The sequence below is a fragment of the Telmatherina bonti genome (assembly GCF_933228915.1).
Source record: "Telmatherina bonti genome assembly, chromosome: 20".
NCBI lineage: Eukaryota > Metazoa > Chordata > Actinopteri > Atheriniformes > Telmatherinidae > Telmatherina > Telmatherina bonti.
The window spans coordinates 14,327,991-14,344,913 of NC_136618.1; the positions used below are offsets into that span (position 1 = coordinate 14,327,991).

The following is a 16,923-nucleotide window of genomic DNA, read 5'->3' on the forward strand; positions in this document are numbered from 1 at the left end:
TAAAACTACAGTGGCTGCATGATCTCAGCGAATACATTTATTACATGTTACTGAGCAGATTTTATTTCCATGATGTTTAGACTGAAACTGTGTACATATGGTTCTTACCTGAGCTGCCACCGGCAAAGAGGAGTCAGTGGCTCCAAGCTGGGCTCCTTTGACATAAGCAAAATAAATAAGCACAGGTTTGAATCTTCATTAACACATTGTGTCCATGTATTATAAACTAGGGCTGTGACGATATGCTTTTGGCTCAATTTGATTCAATTCTGATTTTTTTGGGTGCCGATTTGATTTAGATTGCGATTCTCACAATTCTTCGATATTGCTGATTTCTGTAGAGACCGAAAACCATTTTCCCTAATTTCAATTAAGAAAAAACAACACAGTAGCTACACCATCATTCTGCCGCTATAATGCTCAAGAAGACAAGTAAAAAGATCAACAAAAACAAAAAGATGACACAAATTTTACAGTAGATTAATTTTATACATTTGAAAAAAAATTGATTTTTTTAAAAACAAAAAACGATTTTTAAATCTTGTGAAGCGAAACCTGACGATTTCTGATTTTTCAATTTGATTTTCCCACCCCTATTGTAAACACATTTAAAAATAAAAAAAAAAAGGGGGGGATTCAAATCCAATTGCTGGGACTGAAACAGTTATTTTCATTTCACCACACACTTTTAAGTAAACAAGCATTTGTGTGCATGTACCAGAGGAAGCGGTTGTGGGAGTGAAAGGCACTGATAGCTGAGCGCTGAGAAGCTGAAGTCTCTCTTTCTTCATGGTCAAAGTTTTAATCTGCTCCTCCAGCCTCCTGTTCTCCTCCTGCAGCTGGTGCAGAGACTTCAACATTCCCACCACTGATAAAGAGAAATTAGAGAAACAATACTGACTTTTCAGCTCAAAATATTCTGTCATCATTCTGCACTGAACTTTTGTCTTTTTTTAAAAATTTATTTTGCCTTCCCTTATAAAGCAATGTAGGGTCTGGTAAAAATGTGATTTTATCAACAGGACGGGTAACTGGAATAAAATTTTCACATGTGAGAACACTAATGTCCTAAGTTTCTGTGAGATTAACCGTTACTTAAAGCAAAAACCCTACCTAAACACATCCAAGAGTGAAATACTAGATATTCCACAAGGAGGTCAGAGGTCAATATCAGCTACAGTTACCCTGCTGTCTGATCAGACTCAAGGACAACTAGATGAGGGATGTTTGCAGACACAAGACGTTTAAATCTGACTGGTGCAGATGAAGGACAACCTTTCTAATAACAAGGCTGCCATTGCTTCACTTTTTCATTTTCACTTTATTGATCCCTGAAGGGATGTTCAGATAAGCAGATAGCTGACGGACATCGACAGCAACAACAAAGAAAGATAAAGCGATGGCAAAGAGGGAGCACGACTGTGCAATAGCTGAGAGGAAAAAGCATGATAAATTATTTGAGAGACAACCCAACACAAAAAATATGTAAAGATGTAGGTGTAAAATGTGTGTGTGCACTTTATACCTGCAGATTAAATGAAGCTGCACTGATGCTGTTTTGGTGACATAGTGGACAAGTTGTACATCATAACAGCACACACAAATATGTATATTGTGCTGTGTGTGTGTGTGTTCTCACCGTCACCCTGCCCCTGCTGAAGGAGGAAGCTCTGCCCTTCGTTCCACTGCCTCTCCAAGAGCTGCTCGATGCTGGTGGCCACCGGGGGCAGCGTCTCCCCGCCGCCTCCCCCAGCCCCTAGCAACCCCAGCCCTGGCCCCAGCAACGACCCCGGAGAGTCATAGCGGATCTGTAGGCCACCAATGGGAGAGCTGAATGAAGGGAAAGGGAGAACATGGACAGAAAAGAAGAGATGGAGAGGTCAATAGGGAGATTAACGACCCAACATAAACGTCAGACAAACATAGACACTGCTGGCTATAAAACTACATCAATTTGTTGTTACAGTGGCCCGTAATGAAAAGGGGCCAGGCTTTCTGTCTGCGTGTGAGAGCTGGAGAAAGACGTGGAGAGAGAGAGGAAGAAAGAGGACATGGAACAGGGAGAGACGGACAGAAAGGGAAGCGCAATGTCTTGATGTGATAAATCTTGGTGTGTGCTGAGACAATCTGTTGAGTGTGAAAGAGGGGAAATGAGGGGCAGCAGGAGAGAGCAAGGAGGATAGAAATAAAGATGCGCAACATGGTGGAAAAAGTAGCATCAATAATTTTAGACTGTTTGAGTGGAATTAAAACAAAAAAAACCACAAAAAAGCCTGTTCTCTTAAAATAAAGTCTGTGACATGCCTCCACTCCTCCCCAAAAAATTAAGTTTGGGCCTCAAGAAAAAATATATATTACATATATTTACATCTAAATATCTAAATTTTAGGTGATAAAAAAAATTCCAAGCTGTAAACGTTGCCAGTCTCTATATTTCAAACACTTTTACATAAACACACTTCTAAATTAAATGTCAGCCAGTAAAAATGAAAGAACAAACATTTTTTGGATGCAATATGAATGGTAGTATTACTAACCTTCATGAGTGACTTTACATATCCCACAAAGTTGCAGAAACAAACAAAAACTATCTGTGTGACTGCTATTCCCATCCTCAGAGATTCATGCAAATATTCCCATTTGGTAAGTAAATATAATATATATATATATATATATATATATATATGTATGTATAAATAAATATAAACTAAAAACTTGACTTGAAGGAAGGTAGCCTCCTACAAAAACACTAGTTATCGTTGGCTGAGAGAGTGAGAATTGCCTGTAGGGGTAAAAGCGAAAGAGAGTATATGCATGTGTGTGTGTGAGGAATGAGAGGTAGAGAGGGGAGATGAGGGGCCAGCGAAGGGAAAAGCAGAAAAAATGGGGGATGGTGAAGATGGGAGGGGGGCAGTGAGGAATGTAAATGGTGAAGGAGGGCATTTTAGAGAGGGAATGTGTGTGTGGATTCACCGTGGGGTGGTCTTTGGAGAAGCCCTTATGGAGAAACCCTGAGATCCGCCGCTGTTGCTGCCATCTCCCACCTCCTGATCTGCACACACAAACACACACACACACACACAGAACATCAATTAGACAATTTATGAAAGGGCTAAACCAGCTAAAGTGCTAGAAATGTATGAAGCGATAAATTTTAAGCGAAAAAAATTTTTCTAAACCAATCTCAAATAATTCCTTTCTCTTCTAATTTATGTCAATTAAAAACAGGCCAATTAAATCTCTTATTTGACGTCCTGTTTACCAGCATCTGCATTTAACACGGCTGAACTTAGTTTTCTTCAACCATTATATTTCTGTTGTTAGACAACATAAATACACATTTGACTATTAATATTATCACCATTTTTTACTGCTGGACTGCATTATTTAAAACATAAATATAAAATAAAATATAACTACAAATGAAAACTAAGCTTTTATTAATTATTAGAGGGCAAATTATGTAAATACAACTAAATGAAAACTTTATGGACAGATTTCTAATGCTTGTTATTTCAACATTCTGGGTGCTCTTAACAGTTTTTCTTATTCTTGGGGCAAATGTTATTAAAATTCTCAGCTGACAACACAATTCTTGTTGCAATGGGGGGAAAAATTACATTGAGCTCATTTGTAAAAACGTGCTCAGATACAACTGCTTTTCATCAATTGACTTATTTGTAAGTGACCATGCTGTGTAAACGCCACATTTAAAATTAATTTTATTAGAGGTGATTAGCACTGTGGTTACAGAAAGAGCTATGTGGATGTGCATGGCGTATTTACAGTGAAATATTGTCAATTTAGCAATTATCAGTACTGCTATTGCCAGTAGATATAATAGATTAATTTACCTAGATACTTTTTTTTTAATAGTTCATCAACAATCTAATGCAGCTGCTACTTCTAGTTATCCTGTAAATATTTAAGTAATAAAAACAAGAACAGAGTCAAACAATTTTCAAGGTCAACAGATTTCTCAGCAGAGATTAAATGTTCTGTAATTATTATTACAATACATTTATTACCTACGAACCTCTTCCTTTCTTTGCATCTTTCACACACCAGCCTTCATTCAAACTACATGTGCTTCCCTCTCTCTCTCTCTCCACCTTCTGTGAGTTTCCCTCTCTCCTCCCTCTGGGCCCCTGGCCAGACGCTTCTATTCATTTTCCTCAGTGAGTGTAATGAATCACACATGCGCACACACTTTTGCATTTACACACTCACACAAACTCCCCTCTACTTAAGACAGTCAATCCCAGCTTTTACCCCCACCAGGTCGCCACTCCAGTCTTTTGGTCCTCTCTTTTTCAAGTCTTCTTTCTGTCGTAACCCTTTCCCGTTTTAGCGCCTCCCTCCAGACACTCAAAAGCAGAGACGTGGCTGCCAATGTAAACAGGCTACATGCATACAATCACACACAAACAAACACCTTGCATGCTTGTTCTCACATGACTTTTATTAGCTGACAAACAAAAAAATGTGCACCACTATGCACACCTCAATGATTTTTATCATAAGTGACTGTTGCTGTAGCAAAGAGCAGGTTAGTTGATGAGCCAAGCACCTGAACATAAATCTGTAACTATTTTAAAAATCAATTAGTTGTTTTCATTTTCAAGCAAAAAACAAAAAAAATAATTATATGGGATTTTTCCAAAAAGTTTATGTCTAAGTCAGTCTTTCCATATTTTGCGGCTATTTGTGAGACATTAACGTTGTGTCTTAACAGGTTTTCTTGGGACTCAGCATATTTGTGTACTTTATTTCACTTCAGCCAAATCTTTCTTTCAATTAAGCCAGTTAACAAACAACAAGCAATTGATAGGTATTAATATCAAAGATTTTCAATAGGTTCAACAGACATTGAAGTAAAAATGTAAAAGACTAAATGTGCAGCATTTACACTTCAAAATAGCTTGCATAATAAACTAAAATGGCAACTAATTTCAAATGATTCAGTAACACACTGGCTTTTTATTTTAGAGCTTATGCCCACATAAAATTCTCCATCATTAAATTTAATCGGTATAAAAAAAATTTGAATGTTTTTCTAACTTAGAAGAAATTAAATTTATCCATGAAGACTTTATTTCCAGACAAATAAAACTTATATTTCTTTAGGTTTATGGGTTTTAGACAAAGCTTGTTTGTTCTACACACAGAACTTGATTAGTCTCCACACACACACACACACACACACACACGCGCACGCACGCACGCACGGACACACACGCACACACACACACACACAGAACTGTGCCCCCCCTGACATTCATTCTGATTAGTGAGCTGACCTTCAGGTCAAAGCGGATCTGGCTCTGATGACCGGCAGCAGGAACTGCTTCCTCATCTTCACTCTTTCTTCTTGTTCCTTACTTTTCTCTTACATTTCTGCTCTCTGGCCAACCAGATGTCTTGCATCAGGGAGGGGCAACACTTGATAGTTAAAGCCACTTCTTATTCCCTCGTCAGCTATCTTCTGAGCCGAACAAATGTCAGACCAATTTTTTGTTATGCTGCAGGAGTCCCCAGTGACTCCTGATGCCACATCCCCAACTTAACAAAAACAAAAACATGACTTTGTATCAAAATTCCTCTCTTTTTCTCCTTTATGTCTCGCTCTATTTCGGTCACACACACACACACACACACAATATAAATATATACTGTGCCGCGTCTCAGGTTGTGTGTATAAAGAAGACAGAGGGAAGTGACAGGACTCTGTAATTGGAGCAGAGTGGGAGGGGCTTAAAACTATCACTGACCCTTGACCTCTCTGAGGGATCATGGGGGGTGCGACCCATTCATTATCTTCATCTCTCTCTCTCACACACACGCGCACGCACACACACACATCCTCACACACACAAAGTAGATTTCCTGTACCTGCTGGTGAGGCCTCAGATTGAGCAATGAGCGCTGCCATAGTCGAGTTGGGGTTGAGCCTGTTGCCAAACATGTGAGGGGGGGCCAGGTTGAAGACGGAGCCTGGCAGACTGCTTACCTGAGGACAGACGAACACATGCAGAAAAAAAGAAAGATTAAGCTCTTTCATGAAATTTTAATCCTTGCTGTTATCACTTAAATGGGATTTTTTTCCAACAAGAACACACACAACAGTCAGGATGACCCATCCAATAGTTTCAGGGAAAAAAAACAAAAAAAAAAAAAAACAATTCCAAGCACTATTTCTAGAACCTAAAAAGTGGAAAAAGCTCAGTACATTGAAAAAAATAAAAATAAAAAGTGTATATTTGGCCCAAAATGAAAGATTTGAGAAATAGCTATTTCAGTGATTCATGTAAATTATATATTATCAGATGGTTTGTTATTTGCTTGCGTTAGATATATATCTTTAAAAAAACAAAACAAAAACTGTTTCTAAGGACACAAAAAGGAAAAAAAAGCACATTTTCAAAAATAAAACTAGCAGATTTGTTTAAAAAAAAAGAGGAGCTATTGATTTATTTTCTGCAGACTTCATGCTTATGTATGTTAATTTTTTAAAATATATTTAATTCTCAAAGAAAACAAAACTAGAAATTTTTCAATAGTGTGAAAGCAATAATATAATCAATCTGAAATAACTTTACATTTAAACAGGATTTTAAACAATTATAAATGTATTTAATACATTTTTCTTTAAACTCTGAATAAGCCGTTTGAGTTCACTTCATATCCTATATAAGTTTCACATATCCAAATCTGAGAGGGAGCAGCTTACTCTCGTTTTACAGCTTTGATCTCTGTAACAGTCTCCTACATGCAATGTTATGCCCATGGAGCTTATTTTTTAAAAAGAGAAAATTAATATCAATGTGGTCTGACAACACTTCACCATCATTTATGTACAAGAATAAAAACAAGAATATATTATGAAGCCACAGCTCATTATTCTTTTCCACACGGGGCTCCGAATGCCTCTGCACCCCAACAGTACACTGACATGCTGACAAAGTGTTTCTGATGCATAGAGTTTAATCCAATTAAGGCATTTCCCAAATAAGGACCGTGGTGTGAAGGGTGGGGTGGTGGGTGAGGGTGGGGCATCAGGAAGGGAATGCGATCCATCTAAAAGAACAAGATGGCTAAAAAAAGAAATAGTATAACAAAAATGCATAACATAGAAAGCTCAGAAAAACAGGGTTTGTTTCTTTAACAATGTAGAAATGTGTGGATATTTATTATTTTAAATATGTAGTAGCAATGGAAGGTATAATTGTAGGGAAACCCAATCTGCCTCTAGTGAATATCTCACTGTAAGGACAAAGAGAAAAGACAGAAGAATCCTGGTAGACAGAGATCATCCTCTGTCCTAGACTGAGCTTCTGAAGTCAGGATAGCAATTCAGAGTTTTTCTAGCAAAACATGCCTTAATCTATTCCTAACTCAACATGAACAACCCCAACAGAGACTGATTTAAACTGATGGACTTTTTTAAAAATTTATTTACCTTTTCAAAATGTTTCATATGTATTTTTTAAAATACATTTTCACGTATTCATGTGATTTTATTACACATCTGCAATACTGTATTGGGACTTTGGGTTTTCTGTGTTGGTGAGCCAGAGACAATTTTCCACTTCAGTGGACAACAAAGATTTATTCCATTCTATTCTATTGTTGCGACTAAAACATTTTAAGTAGTACATGAGAAATGTTGCACTTTAAACATAAAGCCAAATTAATTAATGTCGAGCAGAAACAAACAAAAGTTGCATATAATAATAAACAAAAACATGCTTTAGCTAGCCCTTGAGCTAATCTGTTGCGTTTTACATCTTTAAGAGTGATGACCATACATCTCTTTATATTTAGTGTTTTATGATGGTAAAAAAAATGAATAAATAAAAATTATCTGTTTAAAAGGAGAAAATCTGAAAAACATCCTGAAAATACCAATTTCCTTCAATATTAAATTCAAAGGAGAACCTGTTCCCACTATATATTTTCTCCCTCTCTAAAAGGACTTCAGATTTCTTTTTACATCCTTCCTCCTCCTTTGCTCAGTGTCATAATCCTGCACCCGTTCCCATCAACATTCATTTTTCATTTACATTCATTTTTCATTAAAGTCTCTATCACACACCCTCTTTTCTGTCCTGGGCTGATATCCAATAACAGTAGACCGGGAGTCTACTAGCAGACCCAAAATAGCAAATGGTCTTCGTCATTCTCTTGCTTTCTCTCTCTCTCTCTCTCACACACACACACATAGACTGAACATGTTTTCTGCATTATTCTGTAGCTGTATAATTTTTGCCAACTTAATTCATAGTATGTGTGTGACCAAGAGATGAGCACCATATTGTCCAAACCAACAGTTTACAAAAAAAATTAAAAAAATAAAAAATAAAAAAATAAAAAACTGAAAGGGAAAACCAACTTTCTCTCTTTAAGCAACCCTCACCTTTTTATTTACTCTCTCTCTTTCTCTCTCTCTAACACACACACACACACACACACACACACACACACACACACACACACACACACACACACACACACCTCTTGTCCTCTATAATACGTGCTGAGCATAGAGGAACCCAGTGAGATGAAGACCAGCGCGGCCAATTCCAAGCATGAGTGCAAAACCCCCCACTCCCACACCACACACACATTGACAGCGACCCTTCCCTCCCACCATCTATCTCTCCATCCCTACTGTGGTGCTTGTCAAATGTCATTACATCACAGGACAACGAGGGTGGGGTGGCGAGGGGGGACAGAGTAGGAAGGTCGAGGGTGAAAGAAAGTGTGTGTGTGTGTGTGTGAGTGTGAGAAAGAAAGCAAAAGAAAGGTGACAAGTGGACAAGAGAGAAAAATGAAGCTGGGTGGACATAGTTCGAGCAAAGCATTCGAGGAGAATATGAAACATTGGACACCAACGTCAGTGATGGAGGACAAGTTTTTGTTTGTTTTTGTTTTCTTTTAAGACCAAAAAGGGCATTGGTAAGTTAAAGGGGCAAAGGTGATTTCACTGGACCTAATGGCTTGGAAACTAGACTCAACTTATATAAGCACAACAGAAACACTTAGTCACTGATTGAATTGTTCACTAATTGTTAATTACATTGAATTGACCATATTTTTGCCAAATCAAATAGGTTAAATACTTCTTTTAATGTTTCTCTTTGTGAATTTCCATATAAACTATTTAATGAAAATAATAATAAAAAAAAAGAAATTCACAAGCATTTTGTTGGTTTTTCTTTAAATGTGCTGCCTTGATTCTTGTCCTACTTTTATACATGTGTACCAAATGAATGAATTCACAGCTTGGTGCAAATGTTTTTATCAAACCACATAAAGTTGCATTATACTAAACACAAAGACACAAACACATTCAAATAACACACAGGACTTCGGAGCTTCTCCAATGTTTCATTGTGCTAGAACCTGAATACCTACACAATATTATGATATTTTACTTTACACCCTGTTAATATTCTTGTCACTTCATGTCAAAAACATATTTATTAATATAAACTAAACTGATTTACTATGCAAAATCAAACACATTTTAATTGTGTTCATGAAGCAAATGTAAAAGTTTCATGTTTTGTGCTTTCAATAACCCTGAATCACACTCTACAGGTGCACCTAACCATCAGCTACAGAATACCTTGTTGAGAAAACACACTCCATACAAGGTCAGAACACACATATTTCACAGATAATTAACTTGCGTGGGATTATTAATAGTGCTAAGAGATTTGGTGCGGAAGACGTTTAATTAGAGTGCTTTGGTTTATTTTTGTTCCCACAGTTTAGCTGCACTTGAGCTCAAACATGGGAGAGATGTGAGTGAACTGAAGGATGCAGAGGATTTTTTTTCTTTTTTTGTAAAGAATGTGTGTCATTTGCTTTTATGAAACAAGGAATTATTAATCATATGTTATTGAGGGTTTGATGAGTGGGCTTCTTCACTCGTGTGGGAAGTGAGGAGGGGTATGTTGAGTTTCTAGTACATGCGGACATGTTAAGACTTTAGACTCACGTGTGTGGAGACTGTGCTGTTAAGCGGTGCAGTGGCAGTGAATGGGGAAGGCGGGGCGAGGGAAGGTGTGGGCTGCTGTTGCTGTGACAACTCTGAGCCTACTCCGACCATGGCGACAGCTCCTGTCCCCGACGATGACCCATCGGCAACAGAAAAGACACCTGTGGAGAGATGAGCATTAACAGTATTATTTAGTTTAATCCTCCATGACACCTAAATAATGTAAAAATGGTGTTAAAATATAATGTGTGAAAACTAACTCTCATGGACGATTACAACAAGGCAAAGAAAAGCCTTGACTTGATTATTAAGACAGATTAAAAAAAAAAAAAAAATTGTGGCCGAATACAGCTGAGTTACTTCAGTTAGCGAGTCCTCCTATTGTGCATGTTGGCTCGTTGTCAAGGATAACTGGGAAACTTTAACTCAGTGGTGCTCTCGTGGATAATTTTTGCAACTCCTTTTTGCTTTTCTTTTTATGACAAATTTAGCAATGTGTCAGATACTGAGGCTGCTTTAAATTTTTTATTAATCCTAATGTTTGGTTGATACTTTTAATGAAAAATGTGAGCTATAATTACATTTGTTCCTATAAAACACATTTTAACACATTGTAGTTATGTAACATGTAATTACAAATAATAAATAAAAGGAACAAGAGCAATTTAAGTATTTTCAAATAAGTAGGAATTCACATACTGAGACAAATAAGCAAATGGTAACTATAAAACAAATTTATCTAAATGGAATTAAAATAAAAAAGGTTCAGTTCTGCTGAATGTAATATATATTTACTGATAAAAATAAACAAAGAGAAGGTACGCTTGCCTGAAAATTTACAGTATTTTTAAAAAATAACCATAAAAAATCATCTCATTGAAGCAGACACACAAAGATAAATTAAGATTTTACTTTTCTTGAATTACAACTGCACTTCTATCACCCTGTCATTTCTTCCTGCTTTGTTTACTTAAACATAAATCTGCATAAACATTAATGAACATTGCATATTACACTGAATGGGCCGTTTTAATTAGAATTCACCTACATATACATAATGCTCCATTTTCACACACTCCTTCACAAACTCCATTCTCTTATCTCTGCCCTCTCCCACTTCCATCTCTCCTTCCTCCCCTCACACACCCCAGTGCTCGCCCACTAACTAGGGATAAGCCCTGCCCCTGCCCCCCTTTGACCCCAGCAGAGGAAGGGGGAGAGAGGGCCCCTCAGCCCCACAAAAGCCTGAATGGCTCAGGGCAGCACGCATTCACTGGGGGAACAAGAGATCTTTGTGCCAGGAGGGGAGGGGTGGAGGGAGGGAGAGGGCAATAGATACGAACACAACATGGGCTGACATACTATTTATAAAGCTTTGCAATATGCACCAGAAAAATTGATACCCAAAGCATTGCTGCTGAGGCTCAGGGGGCATGTGATCCCGCAAGGTTTTCAGCAGCTGGATTAGAGCCCAAACCAACAATTTATCAGAGTTTAACTAATGCCATTGATGAAATGGCATACATACAAAGAAATGGTGGTAGAATAAAACTAAAAACAGCCAAATAGATGCTCATTAAAAGCCTCAGGAAACAACAAACTATTGATTACAATTTGATTTTCCAAGATATCAAAGTTAATTTTTGTTCATACAAATTGATGCATCCCAATTCTTAATTGTTTTAAGCAGAAAATGAGTATTTAAGGTGAAAAAAATATTTGTACAAATAAAAACAGTTATACATCAAATTTAAGATATATTATAACACATCTGTTTATTAACGTTTTCAGCTTATTTGTGAAAACCTATTTGCTGTCAATTCTAAAGCTTTAACACAATACAAGATCAGAAAAAAGTCAGAAGAATTGAAGGAGTAACATTAGTTTACATTAATTGTGATAGCTTTACAAAAAAAAAGTAAAATAGTTGAGTGTTTTCAGATTAGACTAATTAAACATTTAGACAAACCTTGGATGAACGTAATAAAATATTATAAATATTTTTATTTTATCACCACTTTTTCAGTATCAAACTTCCTCTGCAATAACAAAAAAAAGACAAAGAACACAAAAAATTAAATATACATTACTATACACACACTTCTGCATCACAAACACACAAGCCAGAGCCAGTTAAACCTATAACCTGTTTGTATGATCAATATGTTAAGCCCCTAAAGCACATTGGCCTCCATTACCCAGTCCTCTTCCTTTTTTTCTCTCCTGCTCAATATTCTTAAAGCTTAAAAATATCCACCTTTATTGGTTCAAGTTGGTATTATCTTAAGAAATCTACAACATATGTTCAGGAAGGTTGAATCCAATCTAAATGGAAAAAAGACAAGCCCCAAAACAAAACAAAAATGAACATCCTAATCTTGCAGCTAAATCAGTGTTTAGATGGTAAATTTTTTCCAAATTTTGTTTAAAAAGATCATTCAAATCTATATAGTAGTGTGATGGTGGATATTGAATTTTGTACATCAATCTTTGCTAGGACTGCAGACAAATGACCTAATCATGGCTTTAAAATACAGAGTAGACACAAATATTAAAGGTATGTCATAAGGACTGATGCTATTTTATAAGAATTTTCTACAACCTAAGATAAATGGAAAGAATTCAGAGGGAGGGAGGTCAATGTAAGCGTGTGCATATATCCCGAAGTGTCTGCGATAAACTGTCTGATCTGTTACTAAGTCAGCATCAGCGGTGGACAAAAAAGATTCAGTAGAGGGAGCATTTATGATCGAACACAACATAAATCTTCCTTCTTTCATTTATCTGGCAGAAATTAACTTAAATTTATTTCTTTTGTAAAAATTAAAGAGTTCACTTTATAATGAATGGTGTATGAGTGTGTGTGAAGTTGTTTATATTCATATAGCCAAATATATTTGCGCATGTCTGTGGTAGACTAACTATTTGTGTCCTTGAAGTATTTTAAAGCTTGAATAAATAATTAATAATTAAATGAGTAATTTTTTATATAAAAATGTGTTTTTGTTTTTTTTTTTCTTCCACATATTGTAACCTGATGGTGGAAATTACAAAAATCAAAGCAGTGTTTATGTAAAAAGTTTATGAATAAATAAAAGGAGAAATTGAGGTTTTATAATGCTTAATGTTTAATTTGATATTTAAATTAAATCCTGTTCTCAGAAAATGTAGCTTTTTTCACAACTTCCTCTCTCTTTTGATGATAATAAACTGCAATAAACACTTATTTATCTTGTCTGCATTCTCATCTCAAGGTATACGTACACTCCAGCTGGCCTAAATAAATCCATCGTCAGTCAACATTTTTCCTCCCCCCACACACCAAACCAACTGTGCTCAATTAGCTCAGCCGTCCCATTGGTGACCCCATGGCCATCAAACATTAACCTAGCCAAAATCTAACCCCCTGGTTCTCCCATACACCAACACATATCTATCAGACTGACTATCTATCTATCAGCACACTGGAGTCAGCAGACAGGACAGAAGGGGGGAGACAAACGGCAGGATCCTTCCAATTACTGCCCTACATTAACCCTTAGCTAAATATTTACAGTAGAGAGAAGAACACATGATTCTCTTTCTGTCTGTCTCTGTCTCTCTCACACACACACACACACACACACACACACACACACACAGGCGATGCACAATCATACATTACCACCGCTGTTTGACCTATCTTCTTTCACCAGCTGTGGTCTGAAACAGCAACACTGCTGCTGGGAGAGCACAATCACAAGAAGCCTAGGTGGACTTTGACTTGCAAACAAAATTATCCACAACCACCACTTTTACAAAAAGTAAACAGAACCGGTACTTCAGTCTGGCCCACCAACTCATTAAAACTTCTTCAGTATAAAATATCACCTAAACACAGATTCAAGTATGCTTCAGAAAACAAATACAAACAGGCACATTGTGTCTGAAATTTAAAATAGTTCTAAAAATATTATCTGCATTATGAACAAAAGACGACATTTAAATTAATGTTATAGTTGTACTACATGTTGCTTTAATGCTCAGGAAATTAAAAGGAAGCTTTGAATAGAGTGTAAAACGTTCATTTAAAAAGTCATTATTTTATTAAACTCTGTGTGTAATTAGCAAATACCAGAAAATCAAATACTGAAACTATGTGTTCATTTTCTTCCTTTTTATTTATTTATTTATTTTTTTTAAATAATAAAGCTGTTTATAATTTAATAAATAATGTAAAATGCCTAAAATGATAAGAAAAAGAAACAGAGTGAGGGATTTAAATACTTCACAATGAATCAGTTTATTTGGTAACAGGCAAGTAAGACTGTATATAACAAACAGGGTATAAAAATAAATCCACCAAAGGATCAAATACAACTTTGTATGAACTGCTTGCATATCTCTGAAAACAGAGAGCATTGTCTGTTACCACATAAACACAAATATAAGTTGTTTTTTTTGTCTTGTCGTGCATTTAAGCAACCAGAATGATTATCTGGATTAGGGCTGTGACAATATGCTTTTGTCCCGATTTGATTCAGATTTTTTTGGTGCTGATTTGATTTAAATTGCGATAATAACAATTTTTGACATTGCTAATTTTTGTAGATTAAAAGCAAAGACGCTGAAGCCAGACCATCATTCTGTTACTATAATGCCCAAGAAGACAAGTAAAAAGATGAATAAAAACAATAAAAATGAAAAAAAAGTTATAGTACATTAATCTTATTTATTTGAAAAAAAAAAGAAAAAAAAAAGGATTTTTCTACGGGAAAAAAAAAAAAAGTGAAGCAAAAAATCCAGATTTTCAATTTTTCTATTGGATATATATATATATATATATATATATATATATATATATATATATATATATAGATATAGATATAGATAGATATATATACACACACACACACACACACACACACATATATAAATGTATCAGAACAGGTGCAGCAACACACTCACAAACAAGTTCGGTGTCCTAACAAAAGCTGCTGGTGTAATTTAAAACAAGCATATTAATTTTCTGCTTTCAATTATTTTCTTTTTTTCCCCTTTGTGGCCAAATCTTTTGATAACAGTGTTGTTATTTTACTGAAACTTGTCTCACTGATACATAATTAATAAAAACGATGATAAATGCAAGAAAATTATGTTGAGACAAATATATTGGTTGACCGAGATGCAGATACGATACAACAATGTTCCTTGCCTGCAAATAAACATTACTTTGCCAATTAAACTATGACTGCATGGATCAAGGAATTAGTATCATGATACAATTTTGTACATGTAATCTGAATAAATCTACTCTTTCAACTGTATTTAACAATCTTTTAAACATTCTTTACAAACTACACTATCTTTAGGAAAACCAACATAATTCCTAATTCTTTGCAATGTGGATGCGCCAATCCCATCCATCTAGTGATAAGTGGTACTGTCTACTTTTGTTTGATTGCAATTGAAGGTTAAAAGCAAGGGTCATCCAACTATACTTGAAATACTTGAAATCACAAGCACTACAGAAAATGAATTAGGACTTTAGAATAGGAGTCATTATTAACAGCCTATGTAGCAGACAAAGACACACACAAATCTTTTGATCTCATCTCACTGACCAGTGATGGATATTAGCCTGATCTGTGCATCTGCAATATCATCTCACATTACAATAGGCATGTACACGTCATGCTGCTGCACATACTTCATTTGCATGTACTTGCCATTATGCAAATATACGTCTCCAGCTGCATAATGCGTCACAGACAAGGGAGGATTTGAGGAATGAGCAGGCTGCAGGTGAGTGAGAGCAGCTAAAAGATGGAGGGAGAAACAGAAAGGTGATGATTCTGGAACAAAGGGGAGATATGGTAAGTGCAGACTGAACTCAGATTTTTCCATGGGTGGAGGGGAACTCCAAAGCATAAAGACAGTTGCCAAGCAACAGAGATTAGTGTGAAAAAAAAAAAACATACAGACCTCTTTCACGTGCAAGACCCATACGATGACAAACACACAGATGCAAACATCAAGCCAAGGAAAATCCTTGTTATTCAACATCATGTTAACACTGCACTACAACCATTCTGTTGAATTTATTAGCACTGAAAGATGAACGAGCTATAAGAGAACCGCTACAACGATGCCATACATGAGCTATCTTCCTTGCAAACACTGTAATGAAACTTTGGTTAGCACAATGAGGCCCTATAGGTCATAACTAGCTGACAATCCTTGAATTAATTCAGTCTCAGTAATTAAGACCCAGATATTTAATCATTTTTGGAAATTTGCTTTGCTGCAACACAAAATGTGGTGGTAATCCCTTAACAAAGATGACCCTGGCAGTCAGAGATGTTTTTCTCCCTTTGAAAGGGTAATGGTCTAAATTTTAATCACCTGTGTGAAGCATCAATGTGTTCTTTGTGTGTCTATGTCATCCTCACCTGAGCCAGTGGATGTGGAGCTGCTGTTGCTTTGCAGATTCCCATTCCTGAGGAGTGACGGAGACTTCTGGATCCCACCACTGACACCCATGACCCCCAGTCCCCTTTCTGTTCCTCCCCCCATTCCCACACCTAATCCACTACTGGAAACTAAGCCTGGCCGGCCTGAGAGCGTTGAGGACGAAGATGAGGAAGTAGAGGCAGTGGAGGAGGAGGTGCTGACTGTGGACGATGTGGGGAGAGTTAGGGATGGAGCTGGCTCAGCAGGCTTTACATCTGTGGTAAAACAAGGTCCAAATCTGTTCCGCCAGTTGCCCTTCTTTTTCTTCTTTACCCCATCATCCCCTCCTCCAGCTGCTGCTGTACCAATCCCCAGTCCTGAGCTTGAGGGCTGTGGTCGTTTGTAAGCTGTGGACCCAACAAGTCCTTGTGTCTCACTCATTGTGTGACTGTGGGAATTCTCATACAGCTTTCCACCAACTAAAA

General features: G+C 36.6%; 1 protein-coding gene across 2 annotated transcripts in view; it reads right to left on the reverse strand.

Moving 5' to 3' along the window:
* mllt10 (MLLT10 histone lysine methyltransferase DOT1L cofactor) overlaps positions 1–16,923 on the reverse strand; it is a 42,492-nt gene that overhangs the window by 2,242 nt on the left and 23,327 nt on the right. For both annotated transcript variants that reach the window (XM_079259542.1, XM_079259541.1), the window contains exons 10-16: positions 16,438–16,917; positions 10,007–10,167; positions 5,893–6,010; positions 2,974–3,052; positions 1,640–1,830; positions 719–868; positions 109–155 (exon numbers count right to left, since the gene is read on the reverse strand). In XM_079259542.1, coding sequence (XP_079115668.1) covers positions 109–155; positions 719–868; positions 1,640–1,830; positions 2,974–3,052; positions 5,893–6,010; positions 10,007–10,167; positions 16,438–16,917 — 1,226 coding nt within the window. The remainder of the gene's footprint in view (positions 1–108; positions 156–718; positions 869–1,639; positions 1,831–2,973; positions 3,053–5,892; positions 6,011–10,006; positions 10,168–16,437; positions 16,918–16,923) is intronic.